Raw genomic sequence first — 13,257 nt, 5'->3', positions numbered from 1 at the left:
GGGAAACAAAGAGCACATTGGTGGATATCTCCCATCAAGCAGTGGCAATAAAAAACCAAACATGAACAAGATCTGGGGCACATATAAGGACCTCCTTGGGCAGAGGGAGGGCAGTTTAGGATTAAAGAGAAGAGGTACAAAACTGGGTCTCAGACTGGTTCCAATACTTTCAACTAAATGAGGTCTTTAGGAAGGGCAAAGAAAATGGCTTTCTAGATGGGAGTTCAGAATTTAAAAAAGGAATATTGGAAAGCAATCCAAAATTAATATCTAAACTCTATTAAATCTTTCTGGAGTAGGGAACAAGAGCCAAAATGGTTAAGGCTGCAATGATGCATTGGGCCATAGATATGGACCACAATATCAAAATCTCAGCCTGGGAAAAATTCTGGGATAAAACAATGAACTTTTCAGCTTGCAACTTGATAAAGGAAAATATAGTAAAAAATGGCCTAAAGGTGGTACATGACACCCTCCAAATTGGTTTTAATCGTATGAAAGAAGCTCTAAACTCTGTCTGAAATGTGCAGAGGCTGAGGAATCCTTCATTCATATGTGGTGGCATATGTGTAAGTACGCCCAAGAGTACTGGGAGATGGTCTACAATTAACTCAAAAAAATCCTTAAAATTACATTTTCAAACCCCCCCCCGAAGCCCTCTTACTAGCAATCATTAGCAATGAGAGCAAAAGCAAAGGCACACAACATCTTTCTCTATGCAACAGTGGCAGCCAGAGTAGTTTATGCTAGAAGTTGGCTGGAAAAAACCCAATTCCATTGAAAGACCAATGGCTGTATAAATTGTTAGAATTTGCTGAACTTTCCAACTTAACAGCCAAAATAAAAGATCAAGTTGGAAAAAAGACGAAGGGCAAATGGGATTCTTTTGGGGAATACTTAAATACTGAAATCAATCTGAAAGTAGGGGTGATCTTATGAAGAACTGCTAAAAACAAGGAGAGGCAACAAGGGGAACAGGAGGGTGGAATAAAAAACTGATATGCAGCTTAGCTAGGAATACCAAGAACGCCACGGAAGGTAAGGTTGGGAAGTCAGTATAGAAATTATGTTGGATGGTGAAATATGATGTGTAAACATGACAACTGGAAAAATGCATAAATAATAAATAAATTTAAGAAAATAACATAAAACCAACTATATTATTTTATGTTATTTTATGCAGTTTTAGGTACAATTTCCCTTTATGTACTTGTTTTTATGCCTATTACATAGGCATCACATAATTCAGGGAGTTATGAAGACTACCTGCTTTTCAGTTCATGTATGGTTTTGGAAAGGATGAATTAGTAGGTGGTTTTTTTTTTAAAAAAAATGCAAACAGAATCAAAATTACCCCCCTCCCTATCTTGTTGTAATGCATTTCTTTAAAAAAAAATAATAATTATTGATTGTTCAAAATCGTTCCAATAACAGCCTCATTATAACATTATCAATTTTATCCAATTAATACAATTATTAATGGCAATTATTCAAATGTCAAATTATAAAATTTAATTAAACTGCCCCCCTCACATGCTATAGTTGATGAGTTCATTCTTCTATATTTTTTCTGCGTTCCAAAATTTTAATAATTTTCATTCCATTCCAGATTTTTGTGATTTCAATTTGTGTTGTTATAATAGGTAATTTATAAAGTTTCAAGTGAGGAACTTTAGCTGTAATCCTTATTCTTTCCTGCATGTGACAATTTTTTCCATGGTGTTTCCCATCCATATAAGGTCTTGTATCCTTTATTCCTGCAATTGTTGATGGTTTCCATCATGTCTCAGGAGAAGCTGTTATCTCACAGTTTCGAAAAGTCATTGCATCGCTTCGTCCATTGATTCGGCTTCCAGTAAGGAATCTGTCTTTGCCATTTTTCCAGCCTAGGAAGAACGGTCTGAATCTGGACTACAGATAGTTAATCCAAAAACTGCTATTCTCACAGCTGGTAGACTTTTTTCCTCTCTGCTGCTGATTTATGGCCATTTATCCTTATCTCAAACATATTCCTTTGTGGATAATGAAGGTTAGGGAAGATTTTGCTCTATATTTTCATAGCATAGCATTTCTTTTCTCCTTCCCTCTCAGTTCCTTTCTGTCGCACAGGCAGTTCCAATTTTGTTAAATTCCATATTATTTTCCAATTTCTTCCATCTTCACTTGTGCAGATATTTGTTAATAAAACTTGCATTCAGGGGCCGGGGGCGGGGTGTTGTTGTTGTTGTTGCCTTATCATAAATATAGAGAAAAACCTTAAGTAAGCAAACCGTGGGCTCCCCTCCCCCCCATTGTCTCTTTCACCGAATGAAATCTGCTCTCAATCCAAAACGTTTACATCTTTGTAGCTGGGTTGTTTTTGCAGTTTCTTATCTCAACGTCTCTGGCACGTGCCTGTAGTTTACTCCAGTTACGTCCAATTAACAGGATAACCTGTGCTTCCAGGAACGGGATCAGGAGGGGGTCATGGCACCTGGAGTGCTCCATGGTCTCAATGCCTTTGCCTGCCCTCGCGTTCCATGGGGAAGCGAGTGCCAGACCACCAGGCAAACTGTGGATGAGAGCCTGGTTCCTCTTCCAACCAAAGAGGAATGCAGATAATGAAATTCCCCCATCATTATCTGATTTTCTCCATCTGTCTCTTTCCCATTCCTGGAGAGAGAGATTCCATTCCTGGCACACTGGAAACAGGAAGCCCTGTAATGGTTTTCTTTTCGTTGGCGTTGGCTGGGAATATGGTCAGTCCACTGGGAGCTGTGTGTCCTTCTATTTGTACATTAGAACCTTGTGCATCTTGGATAGTGAAATCAGCAAAAGCTGAGCTGGGTATTTGGACCTCAGAGGTTGTTGATGCCTCCTTGAGGGAAGATGTGGTCCTCACTTGTCAGAAAGATGTGCTGGTGAAACCACTTTTGAATAATCCAAATTAGAATCCCAGAGTAATGAGCAACTACCACATGGTTTCAAATATATCTTTTGGGGGGTGCTAGAGTGGGTGTTGGCTTTTCAGCTTCAGGCAGTCCTGGACTGGATCCATTCCAGCTTAGTTTCAGGATGTATTTTTGGGACAGAAACAGACTTGGTAGCCCTGAAAGATGACTTGTGTGACAGCTTAGGCTAGGGGAGTGCCCGGACTTCTCAGCAGTTTTTGATACAATGGACCATTATATCCTTCTGGACTGCTTCTCTTGATTTGGCTTCAGAAGCCCTGTCTCCCCTGTTCTGAGCTACAAATGATTTTGCAGGTGCCTTCTTTCCTCAACTCTCTTCTGATTCACAAAGCAAACCTTATTGATTTCCCTCACATATCAACACAGGCAGCTTTCTTCCGCCTGCTCTGCCCAAACCCACTTTTGCTTTTGCAATGCAAATTTTATCGATTTAGTAGATCTAAGCATAGCTTTCTTCCCAACAATGCTTGCTCAGTTCTGAGGGTTTTTTTTTTTTAAATGGAGTGGGCAACCCTGACCCACACAGCAGAGGACACACATGAGGTGATGTTTTCTATGGGGGGAAAGGGGCACGTCTCCCCCCAATTTCCTGCTGTAGTTGATTCTAGGGTTCAATCCCTAGCATCTCCAAGTAGAGCTGGGGAAAACTCTTGGTCTGAAATCCTGTAGAGCTGCTGCCAGTCAGTGTAGACTGTACTGAGCTAGATAGACCAATGGGCTGTCTGATAGGAAGATTCTTACGTTTCAAAAGGCCTTTCTCATTGCTGCTGCTGTTAGTAGTATTAATAACAGTAATAGTATTTTAAAAGAGATTTTGAACTGCTTTCTTGTAGGGTATGCAATGTTACCTTAATTTGGCCAAGAATATGCTTTGCATCCATGTTTTGTTCCTCCCACTTCTTGGCTGTGAATAAAGGTTTCACACAGATATTGTATGCTGTTGGTCTCAAAAAACAACTAAACTCTGGGCAACGTTTCCAGCAAACTAGTTTTTGGAAGAAACTGATTTTCTGGATCCGATCCATTTCAATTGGGGTTTAGGTCTGGTTTTAGCACAGAAACTGCTTTGGTCACCCTGCATGATGACCTCTTATTGAGAGAGAGGAAAGAGAAACATGTCCCTGTTAGTTCTTCTCGACCTCTCAACAGCTTTCAATACCATTAACCATGGTATCCTTCTGGAGTGACTGTCTGAACTAGGGGTGGGTGGCACCGCTTTGTGGTGGTTACAGTCCTACTTGGATGGTTGTTTCCAGAAGGTGTTGCTTGGGGGATGCTTTTCAGTCCCATGGAACCTTCAATGTGTGGTTCCAGAGGGCTCAATCCTATCCCCCATGTTGTTTAACATCTACATTAAACCTTTTTAAAAGCAGGAGTGATGAAGTCATCTGATGGAACACAAGGGCAATTGATGGACACCTCTTTTTCTGGCAAAGTGAATGAAGGGATAGCGAGGAATTACAGTATGGTCCTTTCCTTTCATGGATGGTTTGCCTTTCTAATAAAAAGCTTAAGGTTTCATTTCACCTGCTGAATGATGTTTTCTTGAAGTTCAGTGGGTGGTATTCAGCTGAGCTTTGTTCCAATTGAAATTAATTAATGTCATTAAGTTAGCACCATCCATTTTAGTGGGTCTGTTCTGAGTAAAACTGAGTTGAATACCACCCAATGTGTTTTGCAAGTTTAACATAAACTGTTATTGGGAGTGGGGGTGGTCTTCCAGGTGCTACAACTCCCATCATCCTTGACCATTGGCCATCCTGTTGGGATGTTGGGAGTTGGAGTCCAGCAACATCTGGAAGCCATGGGCTCCTCATCCCTGCTGTGCAAATTTACCTGGGATTAAATTCATTGAGCTCAAAGGAGCCTGCTCCTAGTGGACCCACATAGCATTGCACTATAAGACCGTTGAAGCTCAGAGCTCCCACAGTGGGAGGCAGAACACTTGACAGATCTGTGGCCCTCTGGATGTTGTTGGGATGCATCCCTACTACTGGCCATACAGTCTAGAGCTGATGGGAGCTGGAGTCCAGCAACATCCACAGGACCACACATTCCCCATCTGTGGCACTGGAGATGTGGTACAGCCCCAAACACAGACAGACCTTTTCAGTGAGGAATAGGTCTAACTAGTTTGTCATGGCATGAGCTTTCATAAGGAAGAGTGATCCTGTTCCAAATAAATCGAGTCACTGTTGCATGCTATCTCTTTGTGACCAAGCCTTCACTGCCTCATTCATATTTTGCAAAAAGAAAAGAAAAGCAAATGCGAGAAGATAACATTTCCTTTCCACTGTTGTATTTGGCTGCATTGTCCTTTTCCACTTGTTTCAGTTTAATGTTGTTTTTATCTGCTTGTTACCAATCCTTTGCTAGCTTCTGTTGCATTTTCTTATTGCACTCCAGTCTTTTTAGCTTTGGAAGGGCAGGGGAGACAAATGAGGGACACATCAGAGTAATCTATGAAAAATCATGCACGGTCGTGGAAAAAGTGAACAGGAGGGATGGGGGAGAAATTTTGTTTTGTTACTCCCTAATTTTCTCTTCCCATAACAGTATGTGAACTGAAACACCACAGTCACGCTTTGAAACTCACACTTCTCCAAATTTTGCAAAGCAATTCTACAGTCAAACAGTGTTTACAATTAACTCCCCACCAGTTCTAAAGACAAATGATTGTTTCATCAGACAAAGGTCTGGCTATAGAGGAGCATTTCTTCCATGTGTCTAAAGATATGTAACAAAGGCATCTGGTGAGCCGCCCTGGGGAGAGCATTCCACCTACAGGGAGCTACCACAGAAAAGTTTTGTTCCTGTGTTATCACCCTCCAGACCCCTCGTGGAGGGGGCACATGAAGAAGGGTCTCAAGCGGTGTTACTGAAAACCAGATATGAAAGTGAATTGGGTTAGAGGAGGAATTCACTTCAGTTCGTGTTTCAGTACAAAACCTCCTAACAGAAATGCAACTAGCCTTTGACATTGGATGTGCATATTTTTATGGCCCACTTTATTTCTGTAATTATAAATTGTTTTAAACTGTTTCTGTTATTCTGTTCTAATGTTGTGTTTTAATTTGTAACCTGCCCTGGGACATTCAGATGAAGGGCAGATAATAAATTTAATAATAATAATAATAATAATAATAATAAATAATATGTACAGATTAACAAAAATAGCATACATAATAAATTATATTCTGCATGCAGAAAAGTATATATTAAGAGAAATTCACACTAAAATGCTGATGAATTTTCACGATGACTTTTTATTGCAAACTGATCCAGAAATGAGGAGGACTGAACTGGGGTTTGGAAATATGAGAATATGAGAAAAACTGAAATTGACTGGCTTCTCCTTCCCTAGTGGATAGAGGGTTTTTTCTTCCAATGCAATAACACAATACTTGAGGTTGTCCAAGGAAATTGATGGGCAAAGGAAAGAAGCTTGTGGGCCATCAGTGTCCCATGGAAATTCTTCTTTATACAACATATAAATTACATTGTGGAAACTAAAATTTCGGGTTTCCAGTTTTATAAGACCGATGCAGTGTTGAGGTGTTGTCTTCAACTTTACATTTTCTTTATGCTTTCAAGGTCCCCCTGATGTGGAACAGCCGTGCAAGGCCAGTGTTAGAACTTGGAGCCCCAATTCAGCAGTCATCAAGCAAACCATCCCTCCTGCCTGTCCCGAACCCCAGGGCTGCTACCTGGAGCTAGAGTTTCAGTACCCGGTAATCCCAGAGTCTCTGACCATATGGGTGACCTATGTCTCTGATGACTGGCATTTCAGCGAAGCGGTGAATGACATCAAACTCTTAATGGTCAGTGGGCGGAACATATCCCTTGGCCCTCAGAACTTCTTCTGTGATGTCCCCATGACCATCAGGCTGGACTCCAAGAAGGTGAATGAAGAAGTTTGTGGCATCCAAATCTACACTTTGGATGAACAACTGGAGATTGATGCCGCCATGATAAGCTCGGTCCCTCAGAGCAAGCAGTGTGCCAACTGCCAACCTATCTGGTACAAAGTAGCCCGGGACCCTCCCTTTCAGAAGGGCTCTCCATTCATCATCTCAGACCTCAGCCGGAAATTCATGGACACGTAAGTACTGATAGCGCAAAGGCAAACAGTTCTTGATTTTATCTGTTGGCGCAAAGCTTTGATCTGAGAACACTTCAGAAATGTGTGATTGTGGTCATCACAAGCAGAACCTGCAACAAAATGTTATAGCACTCCTGTTCAGTGTTCCACCCACCCGGACATGCCCTGTTCTAGGATACTCCATGAATTCCTCCTCCCATCTTTTTGTGCTCACCCAGTCCTCATTGTGCTGTTTGGATTCCACCCCCTTCATTTACAATGTTATTTTTTCGTACTTCAGCAAACCTTCTGTTCCCCCAAAACCTGCTGACACTTCCCTCCTCTGCACAAATGATGTTGGTTTATCTATGTAAGGAGCCACACTTCGAGAAATGAATTATATTATTATAAGCAGTGAAATGTACTCCACCAGGCATCCCTATGTGGCCCTCAGAATTCCCCCCATTTGAATGGAATGAGTGTGTGTAAGAACTAGCCTTCCATGCAAAGGTAGAATTTACATGCTTTGTTCCATCCACTTTTGCCTATGTCCCCCGTCTGCCACTGGCCAAAAGGGAATTTCGCTCTCAGGCTAAAAAAAGTGGCTTCCCCACCACTGGAATATATTATGGTAATAATTGCAAGCCAGTTTTCTGCTTGAAGAATACCATGTGACTTGCATCAAGAGAGGCAATGAAGAATGGCATTCTGAGGACCTGTTTGAAGGACAGGGTAGGCATATCTTCGATAAACAAGTATGGTTTGATCTAAGCTGGGAAGTAGCTGGGATCCAGTGAGAATATTGGATGTTAATGATGCTGTAGGGTTATACCCAAATTTGATTGGTGCAGAAGCACCAGAACAGTTAAAATTTCTCCTTGTCCTATCTACAATTTCCCTGATAGTACATACCAACATCTATACATTTCCTACAATGTCAACAGGGAGAAGGGTTAAACCTCCCTCTCCAAAGGCTATTCCTCCAATCAAATTCACAGCCCCTCCCCCTGCCCCAGTAGTTTCCTTTAGGGGAGGAAATGAGTATGCTTGTACGGTGTCAGATTCTGTGCTTTGGGATAAATTCTTCTGAGGCAGGAGAGCATGTCCATCAGGCCCCTCTCCAGATGGCCTGTTTGGTGGGCATTTGTCCTGATTTGTTTGTGCAAATTTTGAAGGGACATTAGAAGAGTGTTTACTGAGCATTCATTCTGATTTTTTTGTGGGAAGATTATATGTCTTTTTTTAAAAATCAAAAAACTTTTTTATGTCTCAGTTTCTAAAAAGACATATAGCCCCCCCCCCGAAACATTCCATGCATATGCAGTCAAACAGTGAGTTTGTAAGCAGTTTTGAACTGATTACAACAGTTGGGTATCTTCTGCTCTCTGTCTTAACAGATTGTCTCAGAGTGAGCCATGGGTGAGAGGACAACATTGTCCTTTCCAGCGTACTGAATAAACACATGTAATACAGTTTCAAAATCATCTTTGGTCTTTGCATTCTGAGCATTGTAGGATGCTTCATTGGTTTCTGCATAAGGGCTAGATTCCATGTTCTAATTCCACAATGCCTCTAGAGTTAAGTTGGTAGCTATTTTCTAATACTATATAAATATATTATATGACTTTTTGCCAAGTAATCATCCCACCGCCCCCTTTAAAGTACATTTTCCTGACACTTTCCTTATTGCCAAAAGTACACACACACACACACACACACACACAATTTGGGTGGGGGGAGTGGAGTTGTTGCGCAGGACTGCCAAATCAACTGAGCAACCTGTACTTGCTGGTATGTGATTGAATCCCACCCATAAATTGCAAAAGTCTGAAAGTACCCTATGCCACAAAAAGCCCCTTTCATGTTAAATCCATCAGGGGTTACTGAACCAAGATCTGAAGTACACCAAATTTCAGCTGTGTGCCCTTCAGCCAGTGGCATGGCTCCTTGCTGTGTAGTTTGCAGCTGCAAGCCAGCGCTGAAAGGTTGGAGCAAAGCGCCCTTGGAGAGGCCACAGTCAAGTCTGCCTCTTGCTGACTTGCATTTGGCTCTGGGTCAAACCTCTGTGCACAGAGGCTTGAGATAACATGACCCCCTGCTTTGGGCAAAAAGAAGCATGATCTCCAATCTCCACTGAATGTGGTCAATTTGCTAGAGCTCATCCCCACAGCTGCCTCTTGCTATTGCATTCCTTCCCACTCATCCATCTCCAGAATCTGTCAGTCTGTCTTCTTGTTTCCCCCCTGAAGCCCTGCTAGCCAGAGAAACATTCTGACTCTCAAACATTCAGATGTGGCTGCCAGGTCCACCTGCTGGGGGCTGGGGATTAAAGTAAATTTAATGGCATGCAGCCCCACCCAAAATGAAACACAGAGCTTTGAGGAGATCTTAGCGCTGCTTCTTTTCATAGGAACATAAGAAGATATCTTATACAAGGCTGGGCCACCAGAACCATTGTATCTAGCACTGTCTATTCTAGCGTGGGGAACCTTTTTTCCCCTGTTGGGGGTCATGTTCCCTTGGGGAAAATCTCTTGGGGGCCACATATGGGTGGTGAGTGGGAACATAGTCATAAGGGGGCAGGGCATCCCATTCTTCCCCCTCTGCCACCATTTCCTCTCTTTTCTGCCCCTCTATCTTGCCACCCCCACACGCTTTTTGCCATCCCTTCTCTCCCTTTGCCCTCTCCCTTTCCACCACCTGCCTCCCCATTCTTTCATTTTTTTTCTGCTAGTGTATTCTTTCCTTCTTTTTTCTGCCACCCACTTCTCTCTCTTTTCCCCTCTTACTTCATTTCTTTTGGGGGAAGGGCTGGAGCTACTGGCAGAACATATTTCTATGTGAGGAGTCCCTCAATGCTCAGCATGTCTCATGTAGGACTGTGATTATTTCCCCCCATCTGAAACCCAGAAGAGCCACTGCTACTCAGTCAAAGCAATACTTTGTTAGATGGACCAATGGGTCTGATTCAGTATAAGGCAGCTTCTTCTTAGAGAAAGGGCTGTAATTCATAGGTACAGCATCTGCTTTGCATCCAGGTAGGGCCTGGAGTTTCCCTGTTTGAAACCCTTTGGAGAGTTGCTGCCAGTCAACGTAGACCAGAGCTACATGGACCCAATGGTCTGACTCACTGTAAGACTGCTCCCCATGTTCCTTCATCCCTTGCTTCATTCAGGCAACCCCATTCATGCCTTGACCTAGAACAAGTCCTGCAGATCCTGATTTGTGTCTGGAGCAGAGTGCAATGTGTTGCTCCATTGGTTGCTGTGAGTTGTTGTTGTTGTTGGGGTTTCTTTTTTTGGGGGGTGGGTGGGTTTGAGGCCAGTTGCAAATGTGATGGTAACAGTGGAGATTAAGTCAAGACACAAAGTCCCTCCCAAGGGAAACACTGTGGAGCATCCTTTTGGAAGAGACACCTTATTTAACTTTCTACATGCAGCTCTGTCCCTCCCAAGGTAGAACAGATGTTTCTTCTTTTCTGATCTCTAACCTTGGTAAATCACCACCCACAGGGTGGGCTCAAGATGTTTTAGCACTCTAGACAAAACACCCCAATGCCCCTCCCCAATGCTGCCTACCTCCGCAGATCCGGGTCCCCAATTCCTCCCTGCCCTTGCTGCCAGGCCTATGCTGCTTCTAGACCTGTCAAGGCAACTGTACCCTCACCTGCAGCTGCGCCTCTGCTACCACCATGACAATGGCAAGGGCAACAGGGCTGTGTTGGCAGTGTGGGTGAAGACCTGGCAGGGCCGACAAGAGTGTAGTGGTGGGGGAGAGGCACGTGGATCTGCCTCCTGAAGCAAATGGCTTCACTTCACCTATTGGACAGGCCACCCCTGACCTTCCCTATTTCCCAGCCCTGCTAACTGGGGGGCAAGAACCTTCTTAAAATGTTGTTAGTGTGACTTTCTCCCTCTGTCGTCAGTAGTCCAGTCTTCACACAGTGCATGGTTCTTGACACAGTGAATGGGCAAATGCTGCACTGCCTGGCAAACCTTGGTCTGCCCTCAGCTACTCATCACCTGCCTGCCTTCTTTTTTTCCAGCCAGTCCAGAGGGTGGCAGTGGCTGCTGGCTTCCTCTTCATTATTCCCCTTAAAGAGATTAGCAAAACTAAATTTAGTTGGCCCTTGCTTTCATTGGCTCTGGCTTAGCTGAAAGGCCTTTGCTCAGCAACGGAGCACTTGCTTTGCATCTGCAAGGTACCAGGCTCAATCCCCAGCTTCTCAAGGGAGGTCTGGGAGAGACTCATGCATAAAACCCCGGAGAGCCGGTGCCAGCCAGGGTAGACAAAACTGAGCCAGCTTTCTTTGTATTCCTAATCTTTGGACTCCCTGCCTTCTGCCCCTACCAGTCCCAACCACTACACAGTTCAAAGCTAAATGCTGGGATTTGCTGCCACAAGATTTGCAAAGCGCCACCAACTGGGACAGCGTCAAAAGGGAACTAGGAAAATTCATAGATGACCATGGGCGATCAATGGGCTTGTGGGCTTCCCAGACTCATCTGGGACCGGTTGACCTGTGGGATTGCCTTACCCCATATGTGCCCACTTCCCTGTTTTGATGTCTGCAACTGGCACTGTTGCAGGAAACTAATACCATTGTCTCCACATCAAAATGCATAGCTGGCCCCTGAGATCCCAGCCAACCCCACAGCCCTGTGGCTTTCTGCAGAGATCATGGCTGCATGTGGCCTGTTTTGCCCTCCTGTCCATCATTCACAGGAGACTGTAAAATCCAGACATGGCTGTGTTAGTTTGATGCCCCTCTTGTGGGATCCAAATGTTCTTTGGCACCCTTGCCTTTTAAATCAACTTCATAGTGAAAAGAGGGGTGGGATGTGCATTTGTCTGGGTTGCAGGGGCAGAGAAATTGTTGTGTGTCTTTTGCACCTGTTCCCTCTCTAGCCTTGTCCAAATAAGTGAAAATGCAGCTGAAATAACAGGAGAGCAGAATAGCCGTCTGAGTTTTGACGTCTCTCCTTTGTTTACTGCATACTGCACTACTACCCTGTACCTCCAACACATGCAGAGCTTAGACTTCTGATTCAGACAAGGATTCCCTACATTATCCAAGTCAAGCTTCTCATAGCCTTTTGGCATTTTGTTTTAAACACACATACACACCCGAGAGAGAGAGAGAGGTGAGGGCGGTCCCTAATTCATGTGTCCTAGAATCACCCTTCCCTCATTCAGGGATTGTAAGAAGTGTTTTGTTTTTGATACACTTCAAAGGACCAGTGGGAACACAGAAAATCCTCCACAACTGCTACTGGCCTTACCCAACTAAGCTATTCTCAGAGTATTTATATATTTAAATGGTGGAGTTGGGGGGGTTGGGGGTGACCATATAACAAGGTTGTGAACAATATAAAAATATCATAGAATCATAGAATTGTATAATTAGAAGGGACCGCAAGAGTCATCTAGTCTTTTAATGCAGGAATCACATCCTATACTACAGTAGTACATTAGTACAACATCAATACTGTACTACATTAACATAAATAGAAACATCAATAAAGTGGTTGGTTGAAAAAGAAAGAATCACATTGCAAAGGCATGTCAGAAAAGAACAATTTTTAAAAGACATCTAAAATAAACGAGATGACTAATGCAGTAATTCTACTGGCAGGGAGTTCCACAGGGCAGGGCCTGCCACAATAAAGACTTGTCTCCTAGTAAAGACTGACCAAGTCTTGGATTTCAGTTGTAGTGTCACATAGTGATCAGATAGTCCTTAAGGTACTTTGGACACCAGTTGTGTAGGGCTTTATGAATTAGCACAAGATTCTTGAGCCTGGCCTGTTAGAATCATTGAAGTTAATAAACCTAAGTTTCTCATGTACATTAATGCTAATGTGAGTATGAGTAACATTTAAACCTACCTAATTAGAAATAATACCATCCTTTGAAATTTGCACTTTTTGCAGTTTTGCAATGCAGTTTTCCAGCCATCTGGTGTGTACAGAAATGCATCTACTAGGATAATGTGGGCATAGAAATGGATGCATTTGTGAAAGTCACTTACAAAAATGCAACATAAAATCACTTTCAAAGTTGTGTACATTGCATACAAAAATTGCATATAAAAATATGTACATTAGGAGACATTCATGCTAAAATGCTGATGAGTTTTCTGGACTTAAACAAAAAGCATGAACAAACTGCTTTGGAAATGTAGAGAACTGAATTTAAGATTTGAAAAGTGAGAAACCGAGATAA

At 42.9% G+C, this 13,257-nt stretch overlaps 1 protein-coding gene across 1 annotated transcript in view; it reads left to right on the top strand.

The window, feature by feature from the left end:
* The window catches only part of PAPPA (pappalysin 1), a 233,974-nt gene that overhangs the window by 74,910 nt on the left and 145,807 nt on the right, over positions 1-13,257 (top strand). Inside the window, exon 7 of the mRNA XM_083721583.1 lies at positions 6,546-7,053. Coding sequence (XP_083577709.1) covers positions 6,546-7,053 — 508 coding nt within the window. The remainder of the gene's footprint in view (positions 1-6,545; positions 7,054-13,257) is intronic.

The sequence above is a fragment of the Podarcis gaigeae genome, assembly GCF_964106915.1.
Source record: "Podarcis gaigeae genome assembly, chromosome: Z".
NCBI classification, from domain to species: Eukaryota; Metazoa; Chordata; class Lepidosauria; order Squamata; family Lacertidae; genus Podarcis; species Podarcis gaigeae.
This window is presented reverse-complemented; position numbering and strand designations above follow the sequence as displayed.